The sequence below is a fragment of the Cryptococcus neoformans genome, chromosome 1 (assembly GCF_000091045.1).
Source record: "Cryptococcus neoformans var. neoformans JEC21 chromosome 1, complete sequence".
NCBI classification, from domain to species: domain Eukaryota; kingdom Fungi; phylum Basidiomycota; class Tremellomycetes; order Tremellales; family Cryptococcaceae; genus Cryptococcus; species Cryptococcus deneoformans.
In genome coordinates, this window is record NC_006670.1 from 303,954 (window position 1) to 327,500 (window position 23,547).

General features: G+C 48.9%; 8 protein-coding genes across 9 annotated transcripts in view; 5 read left to right on the forward strand and 3 right to left on the reverse strand.

Moving 5' to 3' along the window:
• Positions 1 to 271: 271 nt before the first annotated feature.
• Positions 272 to 1,667, reverse strand: CNA01130 (conserved hypothetical protein). The gene is made up of 3 exons (XM_024656167.1): positions 922 to 1,667; positions 734 to 855; positions 272 to 666 (listed from the first exon to the last, which is right to left on the reverse strand). The coding sequence occupies exons 1-3, from the start codon at positions 1,529 to 1,531 to the stop codon at positions 439 to 441; spliced, it is 960 nt and encodes a 319-aa protein (XP_024512025.1). The 5' UTR covers positions 1,532 to 1,667; the 3' UTR covers positions 272 to 438.
• Positions 1,668 to 1,881: 214 nt separating this feature from the next.
• CNA01140 (expressed protein) lies at positions 1,882 to 4,322 on the forward strand. Its single transcript, XM_566554.2, has 8 exons — positions 1,882 to 2,499; positions 2,542 to 2,622; positions 2,672 to 2,788; positions 2,845 to 3,076; positions 3,129 to 3,233; positions 3,282 to 3,974; positions 4,030 to 4,158; positions 4,213 to 4,322. The coding sequence occupies exons 1-8, from the start codon at positions 2,208 to 2,210 to the stop codon at positions 4,217 to 4,219; spliced, it is 1,656 nt and encodes a 551-aa protein (XP_566554.1). The 5' UTR covers positions 1,882 to 2,207; the 3' UTR covers positions 4,220 to 4,322.
• A 970-nt stretch (positions 4,323 to 5,292) lies between these two features.
• On the forward strand, positions 5,293 to 9,522 carry CNA01150 (conserved hypothetical protein). The gene is made up of 12 exons (XM_024656168.1): positions 5,293 to 5,569; positions 5,665 to 5,722; positions 5,820 to 6,050; positions 6,109 to 6,188; positions 6,321 to 6,791; positions 6,844 to 6,935; positions 6,984 to 7,770; positions 7,821 to 8,346; positions 8,403 to 8,635; positions 8,701 to 8,718; positions 8,819 to 8,983; positions 9,035 to 9,522. Exons 5-12 carry the CDS (start codon positions 6,729 to 6,731, stop codon positions 9,071 to 9,073), a joined length of 1,923 nt encoding a protein of 640 aa, XP_024511843.1. The 5' UTR covers positions 5,293 to 5,569; positions 5,665 to 5,722; positions 5,820 to 6,050; positions 6,109 to 6,188; positions 6,321 to 6,728; the 3' UTR covers positions 9,074 to 9,522.
• On the reverse strand, positions 9,181 to 10,668 carry CNA01160 (LSDR, putative). Its single transcript, XM_566558.2, has 5 exons — positions 10,612 to 10,668; positions 10,033 to 10,555; positions 9,890 to 9,967; positions 9,656 to 9,830; positions 9,181 to 9,596 (listed from the first exon to the last, which is right to left on the reverse strand). The coding sequence occupies exons 1-5, from the start codon at positions 10,656 to 10,658 to the stop codon at positions 9,592 to 9,594; spliced, it is 828 nt and encodes a 275-aa protein (XP_566558.2). The 5' UTR covers positions 10,659 to 10,668; the 3' UTR covers positions 9,181 to 9,591.
• A 428-nt stretch (positions 10,669 to 11,096) lies between these two features.
• Positions 11,097 to 13,106, forward strand: CNA01170 (conserved expressed protein). The gene is made up of 6 exons (XM_024656169.1): positions 11,097 to 11,387; positions 11,444 to 11,932; positions 11,994 to 12,028; positions 12,081 to 12,348; positions 12,397 to 12,545; positions 12,598 to 13,106. The coding sequence occupies exons 1-6, from the start codon at positions 11,301 to 11,303 to the stop codon at positions 12,887 to 12,889; spliced, it is 1,320 nt and encodes a 439-aa protein (XP_024511844.1). The 5' UTR covers positions 11,097 to 11,300; the 3' UTR covers positions 12,890 to 13,106.
• A 1,033-nt stretch (positions 13,107 to 14,139) lies between these two features.
• On the forward strand, positions 14,140 to 18,538 carry CNA01180 (serine/threonine-protein kinase, putative). 2 transcript variants are annotated; one of them, XM_566563.2, is made up of 10 exons: positions 14,140 to 14,444; positions 14,657 to 15,079; positions 15,785 to 15,991; positions 16,052 to 16,155; positions 16,208 to 16,342; positions 16,594 to 16,650; positions 16,851 to 16,962; positions 17,015 to 17,147; positions 17,204 to 17,517; positions 17,569 to 18,538. In XM_566563.2, the coding sequence occupies exons 2-10, from the start codon at positions 15,061 to 15,063 to the stop codon at positions 18,342 to 18,344; spliced, it is 1,857 nt and encodes a 618-aa protein (XP_566563.1). In that variant the 5' UTR covers positions 14,140 to 14,444; positions 14,657 to 15,060; the 3' UTR covers positions 18,345 to 18,538. The 2 variants fall into 2 exon arrangements, with proteins under 2 accessions (XP_566563.1, XP_566562.1); XM_566562.2 differs by lacking the exon at positions 16,594 to 16,650.
• Positions 18,539 to 18,778: 240 nt separating this feature from the next.
• CNA01190 (conserved hypothetical protein) lies at positions 18,779 to 20,703 on the forward strand. The gene is made up of 11 exons (XM_024656170.1): positions 18,779 to 18,925; positions 19,011 to 19,094; positions 19,159 to 19,187; positions 19,246 to 19,341; positions 19,393 to 19,507; positions 19,576 to 19,628; positions 19,696 to 19,761; positions 19,831 to 19,940; positions 20,027 to 20,167; positions 20,243 to 20,309; positions 20,384 to 20,703. The coding sequence occupies exons 1-11, from the start codon at positions 18,810 to 18,812 to the stop codon at positions 20,584 to 20,586; spliced, it is 1,080 nt and encodes a 359-aa protein (XP_024511846.1). The 5' UTR covers positions 18,779 to 18,809; the 3' UTR covers positions 20,587 to 20,703.
• Positions 20,643 to 23,547, reverse strand: part of CNA01200 (conserved expressed protein) — a 3,570-nt gene continuing 665 nt past the window's right edge. Inside the window, exons 3-5 of the mRNA XM_024656171.1 lie at positions 22,668 to 23,547; positions 21,157 to 22,605; positions 20,643 to 21,089 (exon numbers count right to left, since the gene is read on the reverse strand). The exon at positions 22,668 to 23,547 is cut by the window's right edge and continues 79 nt beyond it. Of these exons, the coding sequence (XP_024511847.1) occupies positions 20,949 to 21,089; positions 21,157 to 22,605; positions 22,668 to 23,321 (2,244 nt within the window). The 5' untranslated portion in view covers positions 23,322 to 23,547 and the 3' untranslated portion in view covers positions 20,643 to 20,948. The remainder of the gene's footprint in view (positions 21,090 to 21,156; positions 22,606 to 22,667) is intronic.

A 23,547-nucleotide genomic window follows, 5' to 3' on the forward strand; every position in this document is an offset into this window, starting at 1 on the left:
CTTATCTCTTCTGATCTCGGATCTCTGAATCATGATCTGAGATCTCCAAAATCAAAAAGGCTTCCCGGATACGTGAGGCTTATCACCTTCTGATGACTGGCTTCTTATTTACCGTCTATGGATGAGGAGGAACGCACAAATGTTTTGTACCGCTGTGTTCCCTTCTATCGTATGTATTTGCCCGTGATTATCAAAACGCCATGACATAGCCCATACGAGTCCATGCTTTTTTCGTGTTTCACTATCAAATTCAACAAGAAACGGTTGCTACCACCAGCTTGCGTTTAGCCTCTTGAATTGTAAGTCATAAGTTACAACTGCATTGTTTTGGACAATATAGCCGATCTCAACTGGGGGCAGGGAATAACGAATGACTCCTCCTCCCGCAGACTGCAACCTACTGTACAGGCTGCCTTTTCGCTCTTCCCTCCCCCATTCTCATTCCTTTTTCGCGAGCTCTTTCTCCCCCCTCTTTGCCCAATCCAACAAAATCTTTACTTCCTCTCCTCTTTGTCCAGCTTGGGAATGCTTCACATCATCTGCCACTCTCTGAAACATTTGCGCAAGACCTTGATACATATCTGCCGGGTTGGGATGGGTGATAGATGCGGATTGAAGGATGGATGAAGTGATGAACGATGAGATTTCCTCCATCTCCCCAACCCACTAATATACCATGTCAGGTAATTATTGCGTGTGGAAGTTTTGCAAGTGAAGCTGGAGGCACACTTACTCGATAGGCTTTGGGGATCATATCGGGAATCGCTCTGCTCAACTTCTTCGTAAGCGCAGGTTGAGACTCTGATAGCTCATCAAGGAAAGCTTTGGCAGTGCCGGGAGAATGGGCTTGGGCAGCTATTGTACAGAATACTATAAGCAAAGCCCTCTTATTGACATCTTCAGGAGAAAGCCTTTATTTACAAAGCACCATGGCCGCAGCAAGACCGCTGACGGCCTTGTTGATACCTCCATAGCACATCTTCAAAGCACTCGCTCCGCCTACGCCAGATCCCTCCATGGGTCTGACTCTCATACCCTTTCCCTCTTCTCCTCCACTCAGTGTTTGTGTTACCTCTCGCATCAGGTCTTCCCGTTCTGGCGAGGCGGAGAGATAAAGCTTAGGGATGGAAGAAAAGTCTTCGGTAGCTGGGAAACCGATGATGCACCCATCAATAAAGGGGATCTCTTTGGCCTCAAATATAGACGATATCTGGGCTGCTGTTTCTGGAGATACAGCATTGGCGTCAACAAATATTGGTTTTTTCTCTGTTGCGACGTGGGCGACGACCTCTTTGGCCAGCGAGACAGCCGAGCTTGGGGGTAAAATTGACAGTATGATGTCTGACTGTGCTATAAGATCGGCAAATGGCACATTGGTGAGCCCACACGATTCTGCTCTGGAGATGGTGGCTTGGGATCGGCCCTGAAGAGAGGTGAGCAGTTTGAGGTGAGGGAGACGGACGGCGAGAACGCGGGCCAAGGATGCACCCATGGCTCCTGGATAGAGGAATGCTACCGTTGATATAGTCATGGTGGTCGAGTGGCCTGTTGGAAATCGGATGTAGAGATGGAAAGCAAAAACACATTACGTATATAGAGGCCACCTCGGCTTTTCGGGGCGGGGACTTTTGAGATATGGGACTCGATGCAGTTGAAGATCTCTGATATGGGTTATTATTACGTAGTAGCCATGCTGAATGATCGATGATGATGAGCGAATCGGATGAGGCCGATGCGTCTTTGATCACGGACATTGGGTTGTCTCCATAGATGGGACCTTTTTTGGGCCTGGGCTCTAGACTGTTTCGGATTTGCCACGACGTTTCGATTCCAAGATTCACATCTTGTTAGCTTCTCCCGTCGTTTCGGTAAAAGAGGATAACTTTGTCTTTTGCATTTTCTTTGTTTTGTTGTGGCCTCGACGCCCGCTCATATCCCGTTTTCAGCCCACAATCCGCCACAACTGTCTCGCTGAATTGACAGAACAACCAAAAGACTTACCTGCAAACACCTCTCGTAGCGCCATTTCTAGCGCCGTTTTACCTCTATCCGACCGTCATCCGCAGCCTCCCCAAATCAGATAATGCGATGAAACTTTAGCGTTCGGGTTTTAACAAAAATCGCACTTCATTCCCCATAACAACTGAACAATCCATCAATCAACTCGAATTCCCCGTTCCACTCCATCCAAGTGGTAGACACGAAAGATGATCCCACTAGGCTCCCCTCGTCGCTCACACATCCTTCTCGCTGCCCTTCTCTCACTTGTTCTTGTACTCTTCCTTCACACTCACCATCATCCGCAATCACATTTTCTTTCAGGCCCAATCTCCAAATTAAAGGTCCAGTTCGGCCTCTACAGCTCATCGGATGGTTTGGAGACGAAGGATAAAGGAATACGGAAAAGGATAGATAAAATAAGAGGGTACTGTGAAGCGGAGGATGCGTTTGAGCGAGAATATGGAAGAACGAATTTGCGACTTAGCAGAGCGTATGAGGGTAAGTTTAGGGCTGAAGATGATCATTATTAACACTCTGCAGGCTCTCATGAGAGAATGCGCCTATTGCTTCAAAAGATCATGCGAGGCGAGCCGCTCACCATCTCTGCCATTGGCGGTAGTGGTAAGTTCCTCTATTGCCAACATGAACAACAGTCTCATTGTATCTGCAGTGACAAAAGGCCATCAGGTGTGGCAAAATGAGATTTGGTTCCACAAGTTCTGGGAATGGTTGACGGAATTTGCAGGGGAAGGCGTAGAGATCAAGCAAGTCAATGGTGCCGCCCCAGGTAAGGATTCGAGCCCATCTCTTGGAAACGGTCACAGCCTGATGTAATTATTTCAGCCACCGGTTCCGACTACTTTTCCTTTTGCTTCCCTCTCCACATCCCCTCTGACTCTGATTTGGTGCTTGTCGAACTGGCAGTGAACGATGAGGGTATCCCGGAACACGTGGAGAATATGGAAAACCTCCTTCGCGGATTGTTGGATCTTCCTAATAAGCCGGCGGTGATGCTCATTGAGGCTATGGCGTTTAGCAATGGTGGGATGGGTGGTGGAGGTGGAAGGATGCACCTGTAAGTGAAAAATGACTTTGCCTTTGAATTATAGCTCACGAAGAGAGCGAAGCCCCGTCGCTCAGTACTACGATGTCCCTGTGATCAACCAAAGGCTTCCGCTCGTAAACCATTTTGCCAGGCATCCTCAACTCGTTGGACCTTACTTTGCCCAGGAGTGGGTAAATCTTAATGCAGGCCTCAAATCATACTGACTCTGTGATAGCTGGTGGGGAAACCCCGACACCCGGCATATTAATTCTCACGGACATCGCGATCTCGGCATGCTCGTCGCAAGCTTTGTCAAAGACGTTGCATGTGAAATGATTTCTCAACCTACTTTCCATGTCCAGTCTCCATCTGCATTCGAAGCTCTCTCCATTGTCGCTCTCGCACAACCACCTCAAACTGAGGACAAGGAAGATGCCAAAATCGAGGATGAGCTACTAGCCGCAGAACAAAAATGGTGGCCCGAGCAATCCCGTAGCTGGAGGAAAGACCCTACCGAAGAGAAACCTGTCGGCGAACTCATGCCCGGTCTCTGGTCCACCCCTATCGAATACGGTATACTCCCCCGCCTCCGCGTCTTGGAAGGATGGAATCCCCATCTCGATTACTCTGTCCCTCCCTTCCACCCTACCTGTCTCTCAACGCGCGCTAAAGAACCGCATTTCAATCTTACTCCATCGGCCAACGAAGGGTGGGAATATTGGGTCCATCCAGAGCATTTGGATAAGCCATATCTTGTTGCGAGGACGCCGGGTGCGAGGGTCACTTTTGAGTTGGAGACAAGTGTGGGGATCGTCAAGATGTATGCGTTGAAGAGCAAGACGTTTGGGTTGGGTACGGTAGAATGTTGGGCGGATGAAGAGAGAAGGAAGAGTGTAAAAATTGAAGGCTATTGGGACAATGGGAATGTGTAAGTTTTTTTCTTTCTCTATCTCGTCAATTGGTGAGTTAACTTTAGCTTCAAGGAATATTGGGCGATTCGCCCCTATAAGAGATAACCTGCAACCAGGAAAACATACCATCACTTGCGAACTGTTGGAAGAAACATCTGACCCGGGTGGTGGACGCGAGTTTAGGATGATATCGATGATGAGGTAAGTTTATCCATTGTATGCGTCTCGAAGGAATCGGGCTGACTTTGACATTAGCGTGTAAGGGATTAGCGTGCAAGGGGAAGTGGGATGTAGCGATCAAAGGGATTTCGGGCTTTTCTGGTGTTCTTTTTGTGACATGTCCGTTTTGATTATGCATAGCAAATTATCATCCAATGTGCTGTTCGTAATTATTGCTTAGGCTTTATTGTGGCCTCCGCCTTCGTCAGCATGGATGTGCAGCTTCGACCCATGTTTGTATTGAAGGAACGAGACGACATTTTAAAAGTTACCGAAACGTGGGACGACTTTGTCAGGCGGTCAAAGAGAGCGACACTTTTTTTCAAAGATGAGGATGGCTTGAATATATCCTGGATGGCTAGGGAAGAAAACCTATAAACTGTCACCGATATGGTTTAGTTGACTATAGAACAGTTATTTATCAATCACCCGCAAAAATTTCAATGAACTTTTCTAACCCTTGGAGAAGTAATCTAAACAGTAGCCCCATTATCTTTTTTCCTTGGACCTACAGCCATGTACATATCAGCATCATACGCCAGCAAACATCTCGTAACAGCCGGCCTGCAGAATGACAGGTCAAATTCAAGCGTCACTATATACGCATCATCTCCTGACCGTTGACATGAGCTTCGCTAGAGTTTCATCTGTTCTCCTACGGTCAGTCGCCGGCCGAAGAACGGATCGGTCCACTGATAGTAGTCATGTTTGAATTCAGTCTTTATAAGCTGGTTAAAATGGAAAACAGTGACGTAGGGATGTTCCAATGCACTGTTTAGAGAGCAGGAAGTGAAGGTCGTGTACGTTGTAGATAGAGGGTTTGTGTGTGTGCATTTAGCGCCATGCAAAGCACTCACCCTATTGTTCGAAGACAGGCATCACGTGTGTGCCGTCCGTCTATTGTACCTCCAGATCCGTTGAAAAGCGGAGCAGCAAAAGAGACAAAGAACAAAAAGTATCTGTTTTAGTTGTTCGCGTCAACGGCAGCCGGGCGTTGTAGCGGAGTTTGGAAATGGCACGGAAGCGAGGCACGGTTTCAGGCACTGTACAGATGAAACGCGTCCTTCCCTTTCTGTCTCAGTTGCTTATTGTTCTCTTCGTTATCCTTTGGTTTACACAACGCCAATCCGCCTCACTACAAACCCGGGCAATGGAGCAACAACAAATGGGGATCGACGCCGATAGAGTGCGAATGTCAAGGGATCGGCAATACTGCATAACTACGGCCATGCAGTTTTTCCTAGTCTCTTTTTCAGAAGCCACTTGCGTACAAAGTGAAAAGGATCATAGTCGTTGTCACTATGTGTTACAGAGCTGACGTTATTTGACCGTCACCTACGACTGACTTTCGGCCGCTCCTGAATCACTCTACAACATTTTTCAGCAACCACAGGTATCGTATTATCTTTTCCCTTCTGTCCCCATCATCTGGACCCGCCCGGTATCAATCAGAGTTAACTCGGGTTGCTTTATCTCGTTCAAAATCAGGTGGTGCGACAAGTTCCGACAGATTCATTTGATCTGCTGTGATCCCTGTCTGTGGTCGGTGAGTATATAAATAGTCTTTCTCCGTCGTTCATGTTATATACACATATATTACAGACAGCTGACTGCCCTTGCTTGCTCTTTACCTATTTTAACAGCTAGAATCTATTCGCAGTTCACAGCCCACTTCTGCGCAACTCAGCCTTTGACCGCGGCGCCTTCTTCCTATCATCCCTTCCAGCTTTTACCTGCGATCGGCTGCCGATCTTTTGCATCTGACGGACCAATCCAATTCCCTATATTCCTTTTTATGGTCATGTATTCCTTTGAAACGCCTCAGGAAGAGAAATATATCTGAAGTGCCTGCTATACAGCACAGGAGCTGAGATGTAGGTGATTGGCCGGGAGCATTGCTTGATATAAAGGCTGACTTTCTGAGCTTTCTAGCAGCGCCTTGAATCGAGCTGCAAGTCATAGGCCTTAGTAACAAAGCGAGCATCAGAAAAAGAAGATCAGAGAAGGCCAATGTGAGTGTTGATGCCGGCGATTCATCGTCTGCTCGGATCAGGAAGGGGAACAGTGTCCTTCTTTATCCGCTCGGGCCTCTTCCACTCTTCTTCTCTCTCGCCTCCTCAGAGCTGACGTGGATGCCCGCCTAGCCTTTACGCACACTTCGCCTCCCGCCAACCCTTCATCCCGATTTGGTATACATTACCTTTAGCACCGCTATATCCTTGCATTTTCCCCTTCCCCTCTATCCAGCCATCTGCCTCGTCACCACACACATCAAAAGCACTCATAGTTACACAACTCCGAGCACAGTCTGGTCGGTCCCATAATTGCCAGTCCCACTTCACACTCAAAATCGTTCTTCTTTCTCTGTCAAGCTTTCGGGTTCTTACCGCAACAGCCGTCTCATTCAGCCACTGGGTTTTCACGTCCAGATATCTCTTGTACTCAAAGGCACCTTACACAGTTCCTGCACAGAACGCTGCCTGGGATAACCAGACTTCTCTGCCAGCACAGTTGCCAACTTCTACTTAGTTTGAAACTGTTACCTGGTCATCATGTCCAGCACTACCAACTCCCATCTTATGAAGACTACCCGATGGGGTAGGCCATTCGTCAAGGTCAGCTGCCATCTTATTTAGCATCGTTGTCGCTAACATCAAGTAATATCAGGACACTCATGATCTGTTCTGTACTTTAGTGGCCAGTCTGAATTTCGACACCCATCGAAACTTCTTCAAGACCTATCCCAACAGTTTCACAACGTGGGTCTGCCCTCATGATTTAAATGTAAGAGCTGACAACGACAAAAGAGACGATGCCTGTCTCAATCTCGCCTCCCTCAAGTTCTCCCAATCAACCCGGACCGCCGATCCTAAAGATCCTACTCGTATCGTCACTACCACGACCACTACGACATTCTCAATGTCCCGCGAGATGGCCAAGGGTATTTGTCAACACTTTATGGATTGTCACCTTGTAGAGAACGCCACGGATATTATGGCCGGCTTTTTCAAAGACAGAGGTATCTATATGTTGACTCCCAAAGGTCTTCATATCCTCGAGCGATTTGTATCCAAAAATGGCATCACAACAGACCATCTCCTCAAACTTTTTGCGACGCAACCAATCACTATGAAACTGCTTCATCTCGAAAGGCGATCAGGTGATGATGAGGTCATCATCACACGGAACGTCATTGAAGTCTTGTTCAGGCGTTTCGTCGGTCGCATACCAAACTTAACCAAGTTGAATGAGGATGAAATATTGGCGCATTACTATTCTCGATTCTATACCAAGACACCATCTCTTCCAGCTGGCGAGACGCTCGACCGGTCCGAGGGTATCATTGTCCGAAAACCTGGTGGAGGCGAGAAGACAACCTCATCGGACGATTACATCTTTTCAGCACGGGCCGCCGTTAATTGGATGTTGGATTTCACGTCAGCAACGGGGATAGATGAAGCCGCGGAAATCCTTGCCCACTTTGTTCGGTACGGGTTAATCACACTTGTGAGCGACAAGGGGAAGATCAAGGAGGAGAATTTGATTGTCAGCGCGCGGGGAGGGGGTGCCGGTGGCGGGGCCGGAGCTATCATGGCAAGCAATTTTCGAATTCATATACTAGTGGAAATCTAATAGCCTTGTAGCAAGAAGCAGAGTTTCGAGTCACTGAGCGAGCCATCTACAAAATCACAAAGGAAGGAATTGCCGTTGCGAAATGGAACGAAACCACTACCAACCATGCGGCTGGTGCTTCTAAAGCCAACCTTTCCGTCGAAACTACTCCAGGCAACAAGGCCAGACCTTCCCACGAAGCGAGCCCCTCTGTTTCCGTACAACGCCGTACATCACTGTCTGATCGCTTCCGCGGCGATTTTGATATTTCTGGTGTACCAGGCGGCGATAACCACATCAAGGACAGTCATACAGCGCGACTGAAGCAGATTCTCGAGGAACCTGCTCTGAGGAGCTTATTCCGTGAATTTTTGAGGAGTAATTTCTGTGAGGAGAATTTGAGCTTCTGGTTGGATGTACAGGATTTCAAGAGGAGATTCCAAACGACAAGTTCGGCCGTCGCAGCACCGGGATCGAAGCAGGCAAAGGTCTCGGGCCATGCAGCGATGGAAAAGCATCAGCAGGATTTGGTCGCGATGGCCTTCGTCATCTACAACAGTGAGCATTGCGCTAATTTCGTACTCTGGCAGTAAAATCCCTCTGACGTTCCGCAGCCTATCTCGCACCCGCTTCTCCTTGTGAACTCAACATTGACCACAACCTTCGGGCCGAGTTAGTCGGTTACATGAACCAGATCACATCCGACAAGGAAGCAGGAGTGAAGGGCCATATTGAGCCCGGTGTTGGAGACACCTTACATGCTAGCCAGCTACAAACTATGGTCAAACTTTATGAACGAATCCAGGTGTATATCTTTAGATTGATGGCGACCGATTCGGTGCCCAAAGTAAGTCTTGGCTTCATATATGTAGTGTAAAGTGTATGCTGATAGGTCATGTTTCTCACTGATAGTTCTGCAAGACCGAGCTTGTAAGTTTACTTGTCCCATTTCGGCTTTGAGAAAATTACCGCTACGGCAGAAAATGTTTTTCGAGATCGCTCGGCTGATGTGAGAATATTTTTAATCCAGTTCCTCACCCTCATGGAGCAGTTCTCAGAGTACACAAAAGATGAATTCGCCGTCACAGACCTTGAAACCAAGGCTGCTGCCCTTACCGTCGATTCTCGCAAAACTACAGCTCACGTCGATGGGCGCCAGCCCAGTCCTACTCGCTCTTACCTCACAATCTCTCAGGTAGGTTTATTTTCTATTATTCGAGAAGGGTGGCAGTGCTGATCAATCTAGGCTGCAAATGAGAAGCAAGCTGCTAAACAAAAAAACTAGGCAAACCAGGTTTGTTAACATCGTCTGAGTGTTCAGCTGGCTGTAATCGCTTCTTTCCCCGATCTACCTCTCGCACGTATTCTATAGATCCATCGAATCCTTCTTATCCTCATCATTACTTTATTGCATTGTGTATATATATCCTATCCTCTATTCACTCCCCCTTATCTATCTAGAAACCTCCTATCCGCTCCCTAGTACTCTATCTAAGTTCTACTTTATCTACTCATCGGCAACCATAATCATTATTGCATATAGTATCGTACTCGTAGTTTTGTTATAGTATTGTTTGTAGCATTTCGTCGAGTTTTGGTATGAATTGTCACCATCATACGACGTTCATTGATGCACGTTGAAAGGCTAGTTTCACTGGTCTGCAGAGGGAATGTCCTTAGGGTGTCAGATTCATGATGTCTAAATTACAACATGGCAACAGAATGAATGATGGGTGATTGATGTATGCACGGCTTTGCATGAAAACCTTCTATATAGCAGATACAACACATGTCCTGTCTTGTTTAACCTGGTGTGGGTCATATCCTTGGTCAGCGCCGATCATACGAGAACATTAAACACACTCACGAGCCATCCATCCGCCGTCAACAACCAGACATTCACCGGTGACGTAGTCACTCGCTCGAGAAGCAAGGAAGACAATGGCACCCTCAAAGTCTTCAGGAGATCCCCATCGGCCGGCAGGAATACGTTCGAGGATTTGACGAGCTCGGTCCTTGTCTGCTATGAGAGCTTCGTTCATCTGCAAATTGGCCACATGTCAGCTGGTGACTTGAGCGATAAAGTAGGCGGGAAGCTCACGTCGGTAGCGATGTAACCGGGGGCAATGGCATTGACACAGACGCCTTTAGAAGCCCAACCGTTAGAGAAGGACTTGACCTGTATAGCTTGGTTAGCAAAGCCTAACTGATTACCGCCAACTATCGGGACACCGAACTACTCACAATGCCTTGGACACCGTGCTTGGCAGCGGCGTAAGCCACAACGTTCAAACCACCCTGGTAGGCCACTAAGCTGGAGATGTTGATGATCTTGCCGAAGCCTCTGGGGTTGCCAGCAGCGCCGCCTTCGGGGACGGGCTCACCAGCGACACCACCTCGAGATTCGAGCATGTGCCTACCAGCATCTCGAGTGATAGTGAAGACAGTGTTCAAGTTGACCTGGAGAACGTCGTTCCAATCATTCTCAGGGAAGTTCTCAACGGGGTGTCGACGCTGGATACCCCCACAGTTGACGACAATGTCAAGAGTTCGTCCGAGCTCCTTGGTAACGTGGGGAATGAGCTTGGCAACAGAGGCTGCATCACCGAGGTCGCAAACAACAATGTCAGCCTTGCCCCCCGCAGCAATAATATCGTCTCGGGTCGCGGTGTTGCTGGTGTTACGCTGGACAAGGATGATGTCGGCACCGGCTTTGGCGAGAGCAAGGGCCATTCGAGCCCCAATACCCCGGGTGGCGCCAGTGATCCTGAGATGGTCGTCAGCAAGGAGGTCTTTGCAGAGCCTTGCCTTAAAGCTACTTACAAAGCAGTTTTTCCTGTAAGGCCAAAGAGGTCTTGTAAGTAGGACATGATGAATGATGTTTGTTGGTGAAAGCAAAGTGTCAAACTTCGAAGACATTTCATTTATACGATGTGTAAAACGGTCAGATCTCCCTCCGCCGTCTCGGGCCGATTCTCCGGTAGCCGCCGGAACGGCTATTGATCTGTGTTCGGAGGAATTGGGAACGAAGGAACCGATGGACGTTTATTAACGGTTGCCTATCTACTCACATATGGGTGGCCACGCCTATTTATTACTGGCAAGAGGAGTTAAAAAGGCTCGCGTGGCCAAACAAAAACAAAAAAATAGATCTGCCGCAGGTGGCGGCGGCCGAAACAAGTCGCGGTGGGCGCGTCACCGCAGCTCGCATATTATCGCAGGCGGGGAAACGGCCTCTTTTCAGGATTGCGATTTGATTTTCCGGAGCCCGCAGCGCCAAGTTATCATATTTCTTGTCACGTCCAGCTCAGCTTGTCCCTTGTCCCTTGGTGCATAGCACCCCTTATCTCTTAACTCCAAAAGATATTTTAGCCAAACTGCCATCGTCTCCCTCGTCACAATTTCTTCCCACAGAGCAACATTCTCGCTCTTCTTTGCCCTTCCTTGACTGGGCGCAGAGTCGGCTGCTACCGGGACATCAAGGAACTAGTACTGACACATCGTATTTCCCCATGACCGCTTTTAACTCCGCCAACTGGGGATTGGCTAGTGAGAGAGAATATGTGCCCATGACAACGCGTGAGAGCGGCCGACCTTCTGTATGTTCGACATTCTTCTTGGAGCGCTCACAGCTCTGACATGCTTGAAATATCAGTCACGGTTAAAATCCACCGCGATACGACTACTGCCTACAGTTGTGATTCTAGCCCTTGGTATACTAATAGGATCCAACGTCCCATGGTATCTTTCAATATATTCGCGACGACCATCAGGCGCCATATCACTACTGCCAAGAGCTCTGCCGCCCATCGCATCATCAACTGTCACCGACCAGCTTGTCTCACTAGGTCTTCCTCCCCCGGAAGAACCAATACCGAATGTGGTACATTATGTATATGGCCTTGCCGATGACCAGCCGGACTTTCCGTATTTTGCGTATCTGGCAATGAGAAGTGCGTTGGTCAGTCTCAAGCCGGATGTGGTGTATTTTCACTGTATCAACGAGCCCAAGGGCTACTGGTGGGAGAGGGTCAAGAACTGGGAGGGATGGATAGACGATCAGGGGAATAGGAGAGGTATGATGGAAATTAAGAGGGCAAGGGATGTGCAGTGGATAGGAACTAGCAAGAGACCTGTCGTCCATGTACGTCACTCATTGCCCACTTCCTAATCGAGAATACTAACTGATCTTGTCTGATGCTCAGTTTGCCCACAAAGCCGATATAATCAGGCTAGAGGTGTAAGTTTTCCGAATGCCCAGAATATATACCCGCTGACATGGACAACACTAGACTCTTACAGTATGGTGGTATATATCTCGATATCGATACGTTTGTCCTTCGCTCCTTCTCCTCGGCCTCTCTCCTTCAGTACGACACTGTTCTAGCGCTGGAGGCCCATGGTCTTACTTTTCTTCGCAAACCCGCATCAGACGATGAAATGCGTCCCAAAGGACTTTGCAATGCCGTCATAATAGCACGGAGGGGGGCAGAGTTTTTGAAGCGGTGGCTAGACAGCTACGAAGGTTTCAGAGAGGACAAATGGACAGAGCACTCAGTGGTGAGTCAACCAAAGTGGCTTATGTTGTCATGGCTGACCTTTTCTTAGGAGATGCCATGGACATTAGCTCAGATGTACCCGACGTTGGTAACTGTCTTGTCAGAGAGGACGTTCTTTTGGCCTCTTTGGACAGATGATCATATCCATGCAGTATATGCGACAAAGGAGTATGACTTTGAAGAATCTGGTCAGCTCGCGTAAGTTCGTCAACCTCTGATTCTTCTTACGGAAGCTGATCGTAACAAATAGATACCATGCATGGGAATCCAAAGCTCAACCCTACCTCTCCGCCCTTGATCCTTCCACCATCACCCAAATCGAGACTTCTTTCACTCGCATGGCGCGCCGTTTCCGTGAACCCGACGAATTGAGACGGTGGCTCGCGGTTGGTAAAGAGGATGGTGCTGGAAGTGGAACGGGACTAGTTGAAGGTGATGAGGAAGCGAACAGGAAGAGATTGCTGCAGGACAGAACACGTCGGGGGGAATGGGGATTCATTAAAGGGAAGGGCATCAAGGTGAATAGAGAGAGTATCGAATGATTTTGGGACCGGTTAGTGGCTACTACTAGCGATTACGGTGGTGCGGTGGTTTAGTTGTGGTCTTTCGGTTATTTCATGCCATTGGGCTCATTGCATATATATACAAGTTGAAGCTTTTTTTACACGAAACTGATTTATAGTAGATGCTTCGATTATTTTGTACTACTAAAAAGGAGAAGTGAGCCCTTCATGAAGAATGGTGGAGATGAACGAAGTGGTTGTCTAATACTGTTGTTGATGGCCATAAGCAATAAATAATACTACCGTAACCGATGTTTGGTCCATCAGGTCATTCTTGTGGCCGGCGTACGTTATTTCCAGTTGTGACTGTCCTTCTGTGGTAGTTTTCAATCGTACTCGACGGAGAGTAGCTGCGTGCAGTTGTTCCCACGCAGCTATCATATGTTAGATTTGGTTTTGGTTCATCATCATCATTTTATCACTTCCGACTGTAGTAGTAGACGAAAGTTCCATACGTATCTCACATCGTCATCCTCGTTAGTTAGCCCTGTCCACCAGTGATCAGACCCCTGATAACTCTCCTGAACCTGCCTCTGGTTCTGTTTCTGAAAAGGACTAATAATGTCTGTTGGGGTCTTACATTCACAATCGAAGCGGCGGTTGCAAACTACCCTGCTTGCACCTTACATCTCTAACCCCCCTATTACTACTGCGATCGTCGCTGCCCAGGTTAAATAATAACACACGATATATATGATATAATCGATATAATAATGGACCCAACCAAATGATAGCGCCCCATCTCTACCGACTTCGTTGTTCGCTACGCACGCAGACTTGAAACAATACGCATGTTGGCACCGCTTGTCGAACTCATCACCCTCTCGCCTGACGCAGCCGAATCTCGACTGCCTAACTGGGACCATTCACCGCCAGCCTACCCACTTTCGGCTCCAGGCTTTGAATCGATCGAAACTATGAACGACGATTGCCGGTCGGGAAAAAAGACAAGGTATGACGGAGTGACGTGCCATGCGCGCCACAAAGCACGAATCGGAAGAGAAAACCCCGGACCTTTTGACGTCATCCAAAAAGGATTTTTATGCCCAGTTCCTGGGAGGCGCAGGTCACCTACCGTTCAGTATGCATGGCTCCAATGATGCTGAGTGATGATGTTAGGATGTTTTGAGAGGAGTTACGAGGGCAGTAACCCATGCACCAGTAACCACAGCAATATATACCGTCGGGTCGACGTTGTCCTTCCAGAAACACCAAACAACGAATTCAACGCCTTTGAACAATTCCCTCATTTCGAACAACGCCACCTACGATTGCTCAGCCCAAAACGCAGGACGCGCAAATAAATACTTCTATTATCAGATCAGATCTTCCCAGCAAGTCATCCAATATCCGGCGCAATTTGTCATCCACCTTCTGCGCCTTTCCTCATCTTAATCAGCATCGTTTCTCTTTCTACCAGCAACTTGTATTTAACTCTATCGAGCATCGTGTGGGCAACGTACCGCAAGGCCGTTGAAGACAACAAGCAGATTCACACAGGCTCTATTGCAGTACAAAACTGGCTGTGATTAGCGTAAGTCTCCTGTGACGTCAATTTTTGGTGATGATTACTGACTTGGGAATCTCTCCTTCTATTTCTCCTACCTTCGACTGATGCATGTCTCCCCTTCACCTTCATTTTCTGTCTACCCGCATTCCTTCGGCCGTCTTCGCTCACCCAAACCCACTATTTTGCCTATCCATCGTGAATCCTGGCCACCGCGCAAACTGCGTCCGATTTCACAGTCATATCTCACAGCCCCACCGCCATTCGGCCATCCTTCAAGACGACCAAGTCTCAGAACTCTAGGCTGGCATCGACCTCCATTTCGGGAAGCGATTCCTCCGGTTCTCAGTCAATACCATCGCCAGCCTCTCCGTCGATTATTGTCCCTCTTTCCGATCCCGCCATCCCTACGCTTTCCAGCACTGCACCTTTTCCAGGGATAGTGTCCACATTAACAGGAAAGCAGTCTTCTTCCGGTCAACAAAGTAGCAAAACCTCTAGCTCCTTCAACTCGACGGGTAAACTCCCTATCAGTAGATCACATTTACAAGCACGCTCCGCTGTTTCAGAAGAAATCGCTGGTTCTCAAGACGAATACAACGCAGCAATCAGCACATTGCAAAAAGCCAGCTTATCAGACGACATGCTATCAAGTTTCAAACGTGAGTTTCGTGTCTTGTTTCCTGTTTTGAAAGTTTTGTTTGTTCTGTTAGTTTTGTGCACGACTGGTTGATGGCAAGCCACTCTCTTGCCGAGGCGTTGGGATATTCTGTTTCTCATGTTTTCGCCTTCTGAAAAGAAGAGTGGGCGTCCGTATTTTATCCCTTGGCAATTGTGGCCGGTCGGCTGTGGCTTTTGATTTTGCCGGGCCATTGAGCTATGACGAGGGAGAGGTCTGTGCGTTCTTTTGTGTGTAGCAAAGGACTCCGCTCCACCAAGGCATATGACGATCCGCGAATTGTAATTCTTTTTTTGCTGTCTTGCTCCTGTTTATCTTTAATATCCACATATGATCACTTTTCAACGTCCCTCGGACCCTTGCCATGTCGGCCTCAGCGAAAGCGATCCTGTCCAAACCATGTCCAGAAATCCGCAGACATTCTCCACATCCCCTTTCTTGCCTTCTCCTCCCAAAGTGCTCTCTCCGATCCTTATTTCTTCATCGCAGTCGACGAATAGGCCGCTGACTTTATCTCATCGCCGTTCTCACCAATCGTGTCCTATACCGATCCCTAAATCCGATGATGCCTATCTATCGTCATCCCGCTCTTCAAATGTCTTTCGCCCCTCATCTCCTTCACCTTCTACCTTAACACTGCGCTTTACTGGTCTTTCTCAACGCTCTGCCCGATATCGCGGTTCTCCAGAGATCCTTCGTCACGGGAAGCACGCTCAACAGGCGTCTCCGAGCCCCCAGCCTGATACGAAGAACGGCCGATCAAAGACCACTCAAGCTCAGCAGCCGCTGCCTCCTGCTGCTGTTCAACAACAACCGCAGCAGCCGTCTCAGCCGCAGCAACAACAACAACATCGCCGCAAGGACGAATACAGCGCAAAGCTCACAACGAGCACTAGTAAGCAACTTGGGTCGATCTAAAATCATATGGGGCGGCTGGCTCATCAGTTATAATTAGCTGGACAAAACAAAATACCCGCCGCTTCACCTAACTACAGAGAAGAAGCCGAAAAAATCGTTGCCGATGAGAGGGCACAAAGCGAAAAGATGCCAGTATATGCTGTACGTTTTGGTGAACCAGTCATTGGAACGCACTCGGCTAACATCATCACAGGGACTCGAAGAGTTCACGTTGATAGAAAAAATGGGCGACGGTGCCTTTTCTAATGTATACAAAGCTATTGATCGCAGGAGCGGTCAGAAGGTGGCCGTGAAGGTTGTCCGCAAATATGAACTCAATCAGTCACAGGTGAGGCGAGCTTCGTTTTTTTAGTCCTCAGTAGATAGACTTCTTCTGCTTTATTTGCCTCCCGACCCTGGCCAGGTCGGGAATCAGGCGATGAGAGCTTTTGTTCATTTTGTATTCCTTAAATTGTCTTCAATTCCTCATTCGATCGGACGACGCGTCAACGGTGCTGGTAACGAATCGACGTCGCCCGATCGAACATCTCAAGCAAACATTCACAGGACAGATCGACTGACGAGGTTTGGCGGTGTTAGCACGGTAACAAGCATCTGAACGCCAACTTCAAGAAGAGGGGACCAAGGGTCACAGAGGTTGGTATTGTTTCATTCTTTGTCGTTTATGATTTCGGTAATCTAGACTTTGGGTTTTTGCTATATTATTGCTGGACTTGCGAATGCTGGCCCTCGAGCATCGAAAGTGCCTTTGTATATACCAGCAAGCTTTTTGTAGTACCCCCGTTGCTTCGAGTTATTGTCAATTCGCGAGTAACGCAAGCTGACTTTATCATCAGCGTGCCAATATTCTCAAGGAAGTCCAGATCATGCGCGGCATCGACCATCCTAGTATCGTCAAGCTTTTGAAATTCTTCGAAAGCGACGAACATTACTTCTTGGTCCTCGAACGTAAGCGAAATTGTCTATGCGTTACTGGTTATCAGTTAACTCTCGCGCGTAGTGATGGAGGGTGGTGAATTATTCCATCAAATCGTCAAGCTCACTTACTTTTCGGAGGCACTTTCTCGTCACGTTATCCTGCAAGTCGCTGAAGGCATTCGATACCTGCACGAGGAGCGAGGTGTTGTCCACCGGTAAGTCGGCATAGTTTATTATAGGGTTTGTCCGTTGCTGACTCGTTGCTTTTCAGTGATATCAAGCCCGAAAATCTCTTGTTCGAACGCATCCCAATTATTCCCTCTCGTAATCCCGTACATCGGCCGTATGACGAGGAGAAGGAAGATGAAGGAGAATTCCAGCCTGGAATTGGGGGTGGTGAGATTGGTAGGGTGAAAATTGCCGACTTCGGACTGTCAAAGATTGTATGGGATGAGCAGACCATGACCCCTTGCGGTACCGTCGGATACACCGCTCCCGAGATCGTCAAAGATGAAAGATATAGTAAGAGTGTCGACATGTGGGCCCTTGGTTGCGTCTTATACACTCTTCTGTGTGGTTTCCCTCGTGAGTACTTTTAGATTGCGATGATTGACATCAATTAACAATGTACTACAGCCTTCTACGACGAAAGCATCAACGTTCTTACAGAAAAGGTGGCCCGAGGTTACTATACCTTCTTAAGTCCCTGGTGGGACGACATTTCTCATTCCGCCAAAGACCTCATCTCCCATCTCCTTTGCGTTGATCCTGCTCAGCGATATACCATTGATGAGTTCCTTGCCCATCCTTGGATCCGAGATGCTGCCCCACCTCCTCCCCCTCCCACTTCTCGCGCTGTGCCCAGTGAATCTCCCATGTACTCTCCTCTCCTTGCTTCTATCCGCGCTGGTAACCGTGAGGCCCGCTCCCCTGGAGTGGGTGCCCTCAAGGAAGCCTTTGACGTTACTTACGCTGTTCATCGTATGGAAGAAGAGGGCGCTCGACGACGTGCGTACAATGGTCCCGGCGGTGCTGGTCAGCGTGGATTCTTGCAAGGCCTGAATGAGGAGGCTGAAGAGGAAGACGAGCAGGCGCAGGTTGAGGAAGCTCGTAGGAAGCACGGTGAAGCTGTGGCCCGTCAGATCCAAGAACATCGTGGTCGTGCAGCTGCCAATGCCGCTGCTGGCATCAAAGAGCCACCTGTGGCCAACTACGTCGGTCGCGGAGGCGCCAACAGGAGAGAAGCCGAGGCAGTGATTTACGATGGCCGGGCAGGGCAAAGGGATAGGGGAAAGGGTGGCAAAAGTGCTGGAGGGTTCGACTTGGACCTCAATAACGCAACACTACTTGGCAGACGAGGAAAGAAAGTTGCCCCAAGTCCTCTAGCACAGCAAGTGCAAGCCGGCCAATAATCATTTGGAGCGAGAAATTATTAGAGGGGCGCAGATGATCTTTGTATGATTCTTTGTCTGACAGATAAACGCATGTTCGGAAAACCCCGGTCTATGTTTGGAGATTTTGAGAGCAGACATTAATAGTCTTATTATTTTGTTTGATCTGGCATAGCCACCTAGGACGTAAACCATTTGATATGTACAGCATTGTGTAATGATTTTGGTGGGAGTGCTCAGCGGATACGTGGATAAGTTTTGACCAGAGAGCCTCAGGGGAATCTGAGTGTAAGGTGTAGTAATTCAACCAGAAAGCAGCATTGGAATAAATATAGCAGTGTGATACAGAGTTGGAATCCACCACCTCTACCCGGTTATACGGTGTACCGGCTCGCATCCACTTACGAGACATTAAATATGACCACGCACTGTATGAATCCCTCAATCACAAATCTATGCATCTTTCTTTGCATTCGTACTGCTCTTATGTTTGCAGTCCGTTCGCTACCCGAAATACAATTACAACGGTACTCGACAAGAAGTCCAACGATGATGAAGGCCTTTCAAATAACCGAGCTTGTTCATCCGAGCAAGGTCAATGTGTGGGTCGTTTTGTTTCGAAGGTTTTGCATTTCACGCCAGGATGAAGAAGGAATTGACATGGATTGTGTTGTCATGATCACATAGATCTCAAATAGAACCACCTAAACCTGATGCTGAAAAAGGGGAGGTATTGGTTGACGTTCATGCAGCCGCCTTGAACTTCTTCGAGTGAGTCATAGTATAGTCTGTCAAACGGAAATCCCCCCTTTTGAAGCTGAAGGCATACTTTCAGTATCTTGCAATCGCAAGGCAAATATCAGAGCAAGTCTGCATACACGCTACAAGGCTGCTGTAGGGGATAACACTGATTGAGTAATAGCTAAACCGCCTTTACCGTTCATCTTGGGCGCAGAGCTTGCAGGAACGATCTCCAAGTCCTCGCCCATTCCACCGGGATGCCCTTACAAGCCAGGAGGTGAGAGATAGGCGGATCATAAGAGGAAAAGGTCCTAATATAATGATTCAGATCGGGTGTTTGGTATAACTCAAGGAGCCTTCGCTGAGCAAGCTGTTGCAGAGTGGAAGAGGCTGTTGCCAGTTCCCAAGAATCTTTCGCTCGCAGAAGCGTCTACGGTACCATTGCGAGTATTTTCTAGCTGAGCAACCTAGTATCTGTAAGGTAAAATCATTGAGGCTAATGTCTGTATAGGACGGCAACGACGAGCTACCTTGCCATTGTCAATCGAGCCCAAGCCAAAGCAGGTGAGATACGTCGTTCACTCTTTCTCTGTTACTACCACTTACGCTCGGCTTTGCCCTTGTGCTATAGGCGAATGGGTTTTGGTACATGGTGCCGCCGGTGGTGTCGGCATAGCTGCTTGTCAGATTGCCAAATGCAAGTGGATTTGGGTCAAACCAAGACGATCTCTGAAGCGACTAGCCCGACTGACTTTTTCTTCTGTAGCTTTGGGATGCAAGGTCATAGCGGCCGCTTCTTCAGAGGCCAAGCGACAGTTTTGCAAAGATCATGGACGGGTGGACGAGGTGGTGGACTACACCAAAGAAGGTTGGCAAGTAAGTGTCCATTTGTCATCCTCTTACCTCGGCAGGATAAACAAAAAAAAAAAAAAACAAGTGCTGATCATTTGGACGATCGATAGAACGACGTCAAAAAGATAACCGGTGGCAAAGGGGTGGATGTCGTATTCGATCCAGTTGGTATGATCGTACCCAGCCTGAAGTGTGTCAACTTCAATGCTAGGATACTCGTCGTCGGCTTTGCTGGTGGGACTATCGAAAAGGTCTGGTGTGGTCTCCTTCTTCTTATTAGGAGGCTGCCTGTCCCAGATGGCCAAGTACTAACACCAGCCCCGTAGATTCCTGCCAATCTGCTCCTTTTAAAGCAGGCTAGTGCCGTCGGCGTCTACTGGGGCGCCACCGAACGTAAGCCTTTCTTTTCGTCTCCTCCTTCGTCTTCTCCTCCTTCTATCCGCTATTTACGATCCCAACTTGTACAGTGCGCGAACCCGAAACTGCCAAGCAGATAAGCTCCTCGGTCCTCAAACTCCTCTCTACAGGCGACATCCGTCCCATCGTTCATTCAACACCTTACAAAGGTGTTGAGGGCGTTGTCCAAGGTTTGAAAGATATTGAAGAGAGAAAGGTATGGGGTAAAGGAGTCGTCATCATCCGTGAGGAAGAGACCAAAGCGAAGCTTTAAGTGGGACTGATGCGTGAAAAGAATGAGAGGCAGACTGAATAAATGCCCCAAAAAAATGACATTAAATATGGATATCATGGTTGTACGTGCGTGTTAAGGGTAAGAGAAAGACTCGGTAGATGAAATAAGAATGAATGATATTATGTACCAAAAATCAAGTTGTGTGTTGATGATGCTATGGACATGCTAGGTGAGAGTGTCCGCTGATACAAGATAAGTTGTTAGGTATGGCTTTTCTGTGGCCGTCGTTTTAATTGACCCGGCTTCAGCATGTGTCATCCGCTTTTTATGATGGACGCGCAGCTTTTAAGATTACAATGGAAGCAACGGAAAGAAGGGCAAGAAAGAGAAAAAAAGAAATACTAGATCAAAGTACACTCGCCAAACTTGCGCTTGTACAACGACAACTCGCTTTGGAGATTTGAAACAAGGCTGTCTCGCTCTTCAAGTTGTTCTTGTAGTTTCAATGTCGTCTCGTTCGCAGACTCAAGGTCAGCTGCCATCTGCCCAATGGTACCGTCAGTATCTTGCTCAATTAAAGAATTCGAAAAGGGGAATCAAAGAGCTCACTTTCTCCGCCATCTGCTTCTTCTTCCACCTAAACTTTTTCTGCGCAACCGCATTCTGCTCTCTCCTTCTCTCCCTATTCCTTCTTTGCTCCTTTTGCCTCACTTTCCCATCATTCCTACCCGTACTCTCAACCGTAACCGTATTGCCGCTGGTACAGCCCTTGAGCACTCCATTTTCTCTCTCTGCATCCCAAGACGATGTCGACATTGGGTTGCAAGTTGACGTCGAGGTCAAAATTCGGGCGCGTTTTGTGCTGCTGGTAGGCGTATAGTTTGAAGACGACGGGGTAACGTTCTCGGAACTGACAGATTTGAGTGGTGAGCCGCTAGGTGTGGAATAAAAAGGTGGGATTTGGAGACGAAGCTTGGCAGAGAGGTTTTCCCCCTTTTCATCTTCACCTATATTTTCCCTGCTGCCCATGCCACCATGAACAAGTGCACGGCCAGGCTCATGCCCACGATCGCTCATGTCTGACAACTCAAAGCCATCATCCTCGTATTCAGACGGCGCACTACTAGAAGAAGACGAGTTGGATGTACTATCGAGCTCGTTCTCAAACGCGGCTTTGGGGGTAATGGGGCTTTGAGATGATTGGTGGGAGTTTGAGCGGTAGGTGGTGATGTTGAGATGAGAAGTGATAGACCAGGTAGATGGAGTTGAACGCGTGAGAGGATGGTTGTTAATGACCGGAGTGGGTGATGCGCTTGGTATGATACCTTTGATCGGATGACAGCTAGGCGGGCTACTTGGTGCGGAGCCAATAGAACACTTGTTCCCCAAAGAGGACGACTCTTTAGCCTTGGTTTGAGGCCCATTGCACTCTTCCTCGGTACCCAAAGCACGAGTCACTGCATGATTCTTCTGTTCCGTGGACGGTTCGGTATCGTGCGTGATGAACCTGTAAGACCTCTGACGCGGTTTCGCTTCCGAGTTGATGGGCCGGAGAGGTGGAGGGTAAAGGGTATTCGCTTGAAGAAAAGGAGGTGCGTACGCCTGGGATGTACCATGCACATTATCTCCCCAGCCAGGTGGAGGGCGAGCTGGTTTGTCAAACTCTGATCCGCTCGAGTAAGCGCCACGACTGATAGATCTCGATTTCGCATAAACGCTGGGAGGAGTCAGCGTCCGAGGAGGTTGGAGGAGACGCTGCGCATCTTCATGCCATCCATGAATTGACCACTCTGGGTACGTCTTGTCAAGCTGAAGACCTTGGAGTGGGTAACGCCTATGAAGTTGGGTTTGAGGGTGTGGCTGTGGCATAGGCTGTTCAGCGGGCGCTTTTCCTCGACAAGTAGGTCTGGAAGTGGGTGCGGCAGGTGCGATGTTGCAGCATGAAGATTGGGCCTGGGATGAGGATGAAGGCCGGCCCGAAGAGTCTGCACGGGTATACCGACGGACATTGTACTCAAGAGCCACGTGTTGGTCGGGGACCAGGGGGTGGACTGGGGCCTACAATTTGAGATTTAAGTAGTTGGTCATGCCCGGCCGATCTAAGCCGGCGTAGTACTTACCTCGATCGGGCGGTACACTGCACGAGTCCGCGGTAGCACGACTGGCGCACCGGTATTCTTGGGCGAGAGGGTAGCAGGAGACCAGCCTTTGACCGACGGCTGACCCGATGTAGCCTGATTTCTCGACGGCAGCTTCTGTGCCGAGGACTTACTAGCTGGTACGGGTGCAGATGCGCCAGGCAGCAGGCTAGATATGGGCGGGAGGGTGATGGAGGAACGGTGGGTGAGTTGGGGACGGTGGGAGGCATCTGCCAACGCTGCGTCTGCAAGGGAGTGCAGGCTGACTGTCGTCCTCCTCCGTCCGGCTGCCGGCGGGAGGGGCTGCTCCGTGGCACCTGGGGCGGCTGACAGCGGGGATGCCGGAGGGTCAATAGCCTGAGAGAGCATCACGTGCTTGGCGGGTGTGTTAGTAAGGAGCGAAGGGCGGCGGTCGAACAGCGACGTTCCCCCTCCTCTTATAGCACCGCCCCCCATCCCCATTGACGCCCGCTTGCATAAGAACACTTCCTTCCTCTCTGATGCGCGATCGTGATCCTGATGCTGCATGCCGCTGCCCATCACTGATCCCCGCCTAGTTTCTCCAGGGCCGCCACCCACTCCTTTCCTCTCGTGTCTCGCCTCGTCGTCAGGCAGCTTCTTTCTGCCGCTTCCCATCCCCCGTCCGCACACCGGGCCTCTTGCCGACGATCCTTCCTATCTGCGCGCGTCCCAACCCATGTATGCTGCGGTTCTTTTTCGTTTTGTCTGGTTCGCATCACTACCGCCCGCCAGTGTCAAGGGACACTCTGGAATCAGGGTTCGTAACTTCCGAAAGGACCCCTCCGGCACTAGCATCTAGCGTCATCTTGTCTTATTTACGCCCTCGGTGAGACCAGCCAGG

Excerpts from the sequence above, each read along its gene's own strand:
- CNA01130 (XM_024656167.1), bottom strand. The coding sequence starts at position 1,531 with ATGACTATATCAACGGTAGCATTCCTCTATCCAGGAGCCATGGGTGCA. Across the intron at positions 856-921 it reads TGCTGCGGCCATGGTGCTTT|CTGCCCAAGCCCATTCTCCC; the intron begins GTAAATAAAGGC and ends TCTGTACAATAG. Across the intron at positions 667-733 it reads TGATCCCCAAAGCCTATCGA|TGGGTTGGGGAGATGGAGGA; the intron begins GTAAGTGTGCCT and ends ATGGTATATTAG.
- CNA01140 (XM_566554.2), top strand. The coding sequence starts at position 2,208 with ATGATCCCACTAGGCTCCCCTCGTCGCTCACACATCCTTCTCGCTGCC. Across the intron at positions 3,234-3,281 it reads GGACCTTACTTTGCCCAGGA|CTGGTGGGGAAACCCCGACA; the intron begins GTGGGTAAATCT and ends ACTCTGTGATAG. Across the intron at positions 3,975-4,029 it reads TATTGGGACAATGGGAATGT|GAATATTGGGCGATTCGCCC; the intron begins GTAAGTTTTTTT and ends TTTAGCTTCAAG.
- CNA01150 (XM_024656168.1), top strand. The coding sequence starts at position 6,729 with ATGTCCAGCACTACCAACTCCCATCTTATGAAGACTACCCGATGGGGT. Across the intron at positions 7,771-7,820 it reads GCGGGGCCGGAGCTATCATG|CAAGAAGCAGAGTTTCGAGT; the intron begins GCAAGCAATTTT and ends ATAGCCTTGTAG. Across the intron at positions 8,347-8,402 it reads GGCCTTCGTCATCTACAACA|CCTATCTCGCACCCGCTTCT; the intron begins GTGAGCATTGCG and ends GACGTTCCGCAG.
- CNA01160 (XM_566558.2), bottom strand. The coding sequence starts at position 10,658 with ATGTCCTACTTACAAGACCTCTTTGGCCTTACAGGAAAAACTGCTTT. Across the intron at positions 10,556-10,611 it reads CTTACAGGAAAAACTGCTTT|GATCACTGGCGCCACCCGGG; the intron begins GTAAGTAGCTTT and ends CGACCATCTCAG. Across the intron at positions 9,968-10,032 it reads AGCACGGTGTCCAAGGCATT|GTCAAGTCCTTCTCTAACGG; the intron begins GTGAGTAGTTCG and ends CAAGCTATACAG.
- CNA01170 (XM_024656169.1), top strand. The coding sequence starts at position 11,301 with ATGACCGCTTTTAACTCCGCCAACTGGGGATTGGCTAGTGAGAGAGAA. Across the intron at positions 11,933-11,993 it reads GCAAGAGACCTGTCGTCCAT|TTTGCCCACAAAGCCGATAT; the intron begins GTACGTCACTCA and ends TCTGATGCTCAG. Across the intron at positions 12,349-12,396 it reads AATGGACAGAGCACTCAGTG|GAGATGCCATGGACATTAGC; the intron begins GTGAGTCAACCA and ends ACCTTTTCTTAG.
- CNA01180 (XM_566563.2), top strand. Across the intron at positions 16,156-16,207 it reads AAAAGATGCCAGTATATGCT|GGACTCGAAGAGTTCACGTT; the intron begins GTACGTTTTGGT and ends ACATCATCACAG. Across the intron at positions 17,148-17,203 it reads GAGCGAGGTGTTGTCCACCG|TGATATCAAGCCCGAAAATC; the intron begins GTAAGTCGGCAT and ends GTTGCTTTTCAG.
- CNA01190 (XM_024656170.1), top strand. The coding sequence starts at position 18,810 with ATGTTTGCAGTCCGTTCGCTACCCGAAATACAATTACAACGGTACTCG. Across the intron at positions 19,342-19,392 it reads ATGCCCTTACAAGCCAGGAG|ATCGGGTGTTTGGTATAACT; the intron begins GTGAGAGATAGG and ends ATAATGATTCAG. Across the intron at positions 20,310-20,383 it reads CTACTGGGGCGCCACCGAAC|TGCGCGAACCCGAAACTGCC; the intron begins GTAAGCCTTTCT and ends CAACTTGTACAG.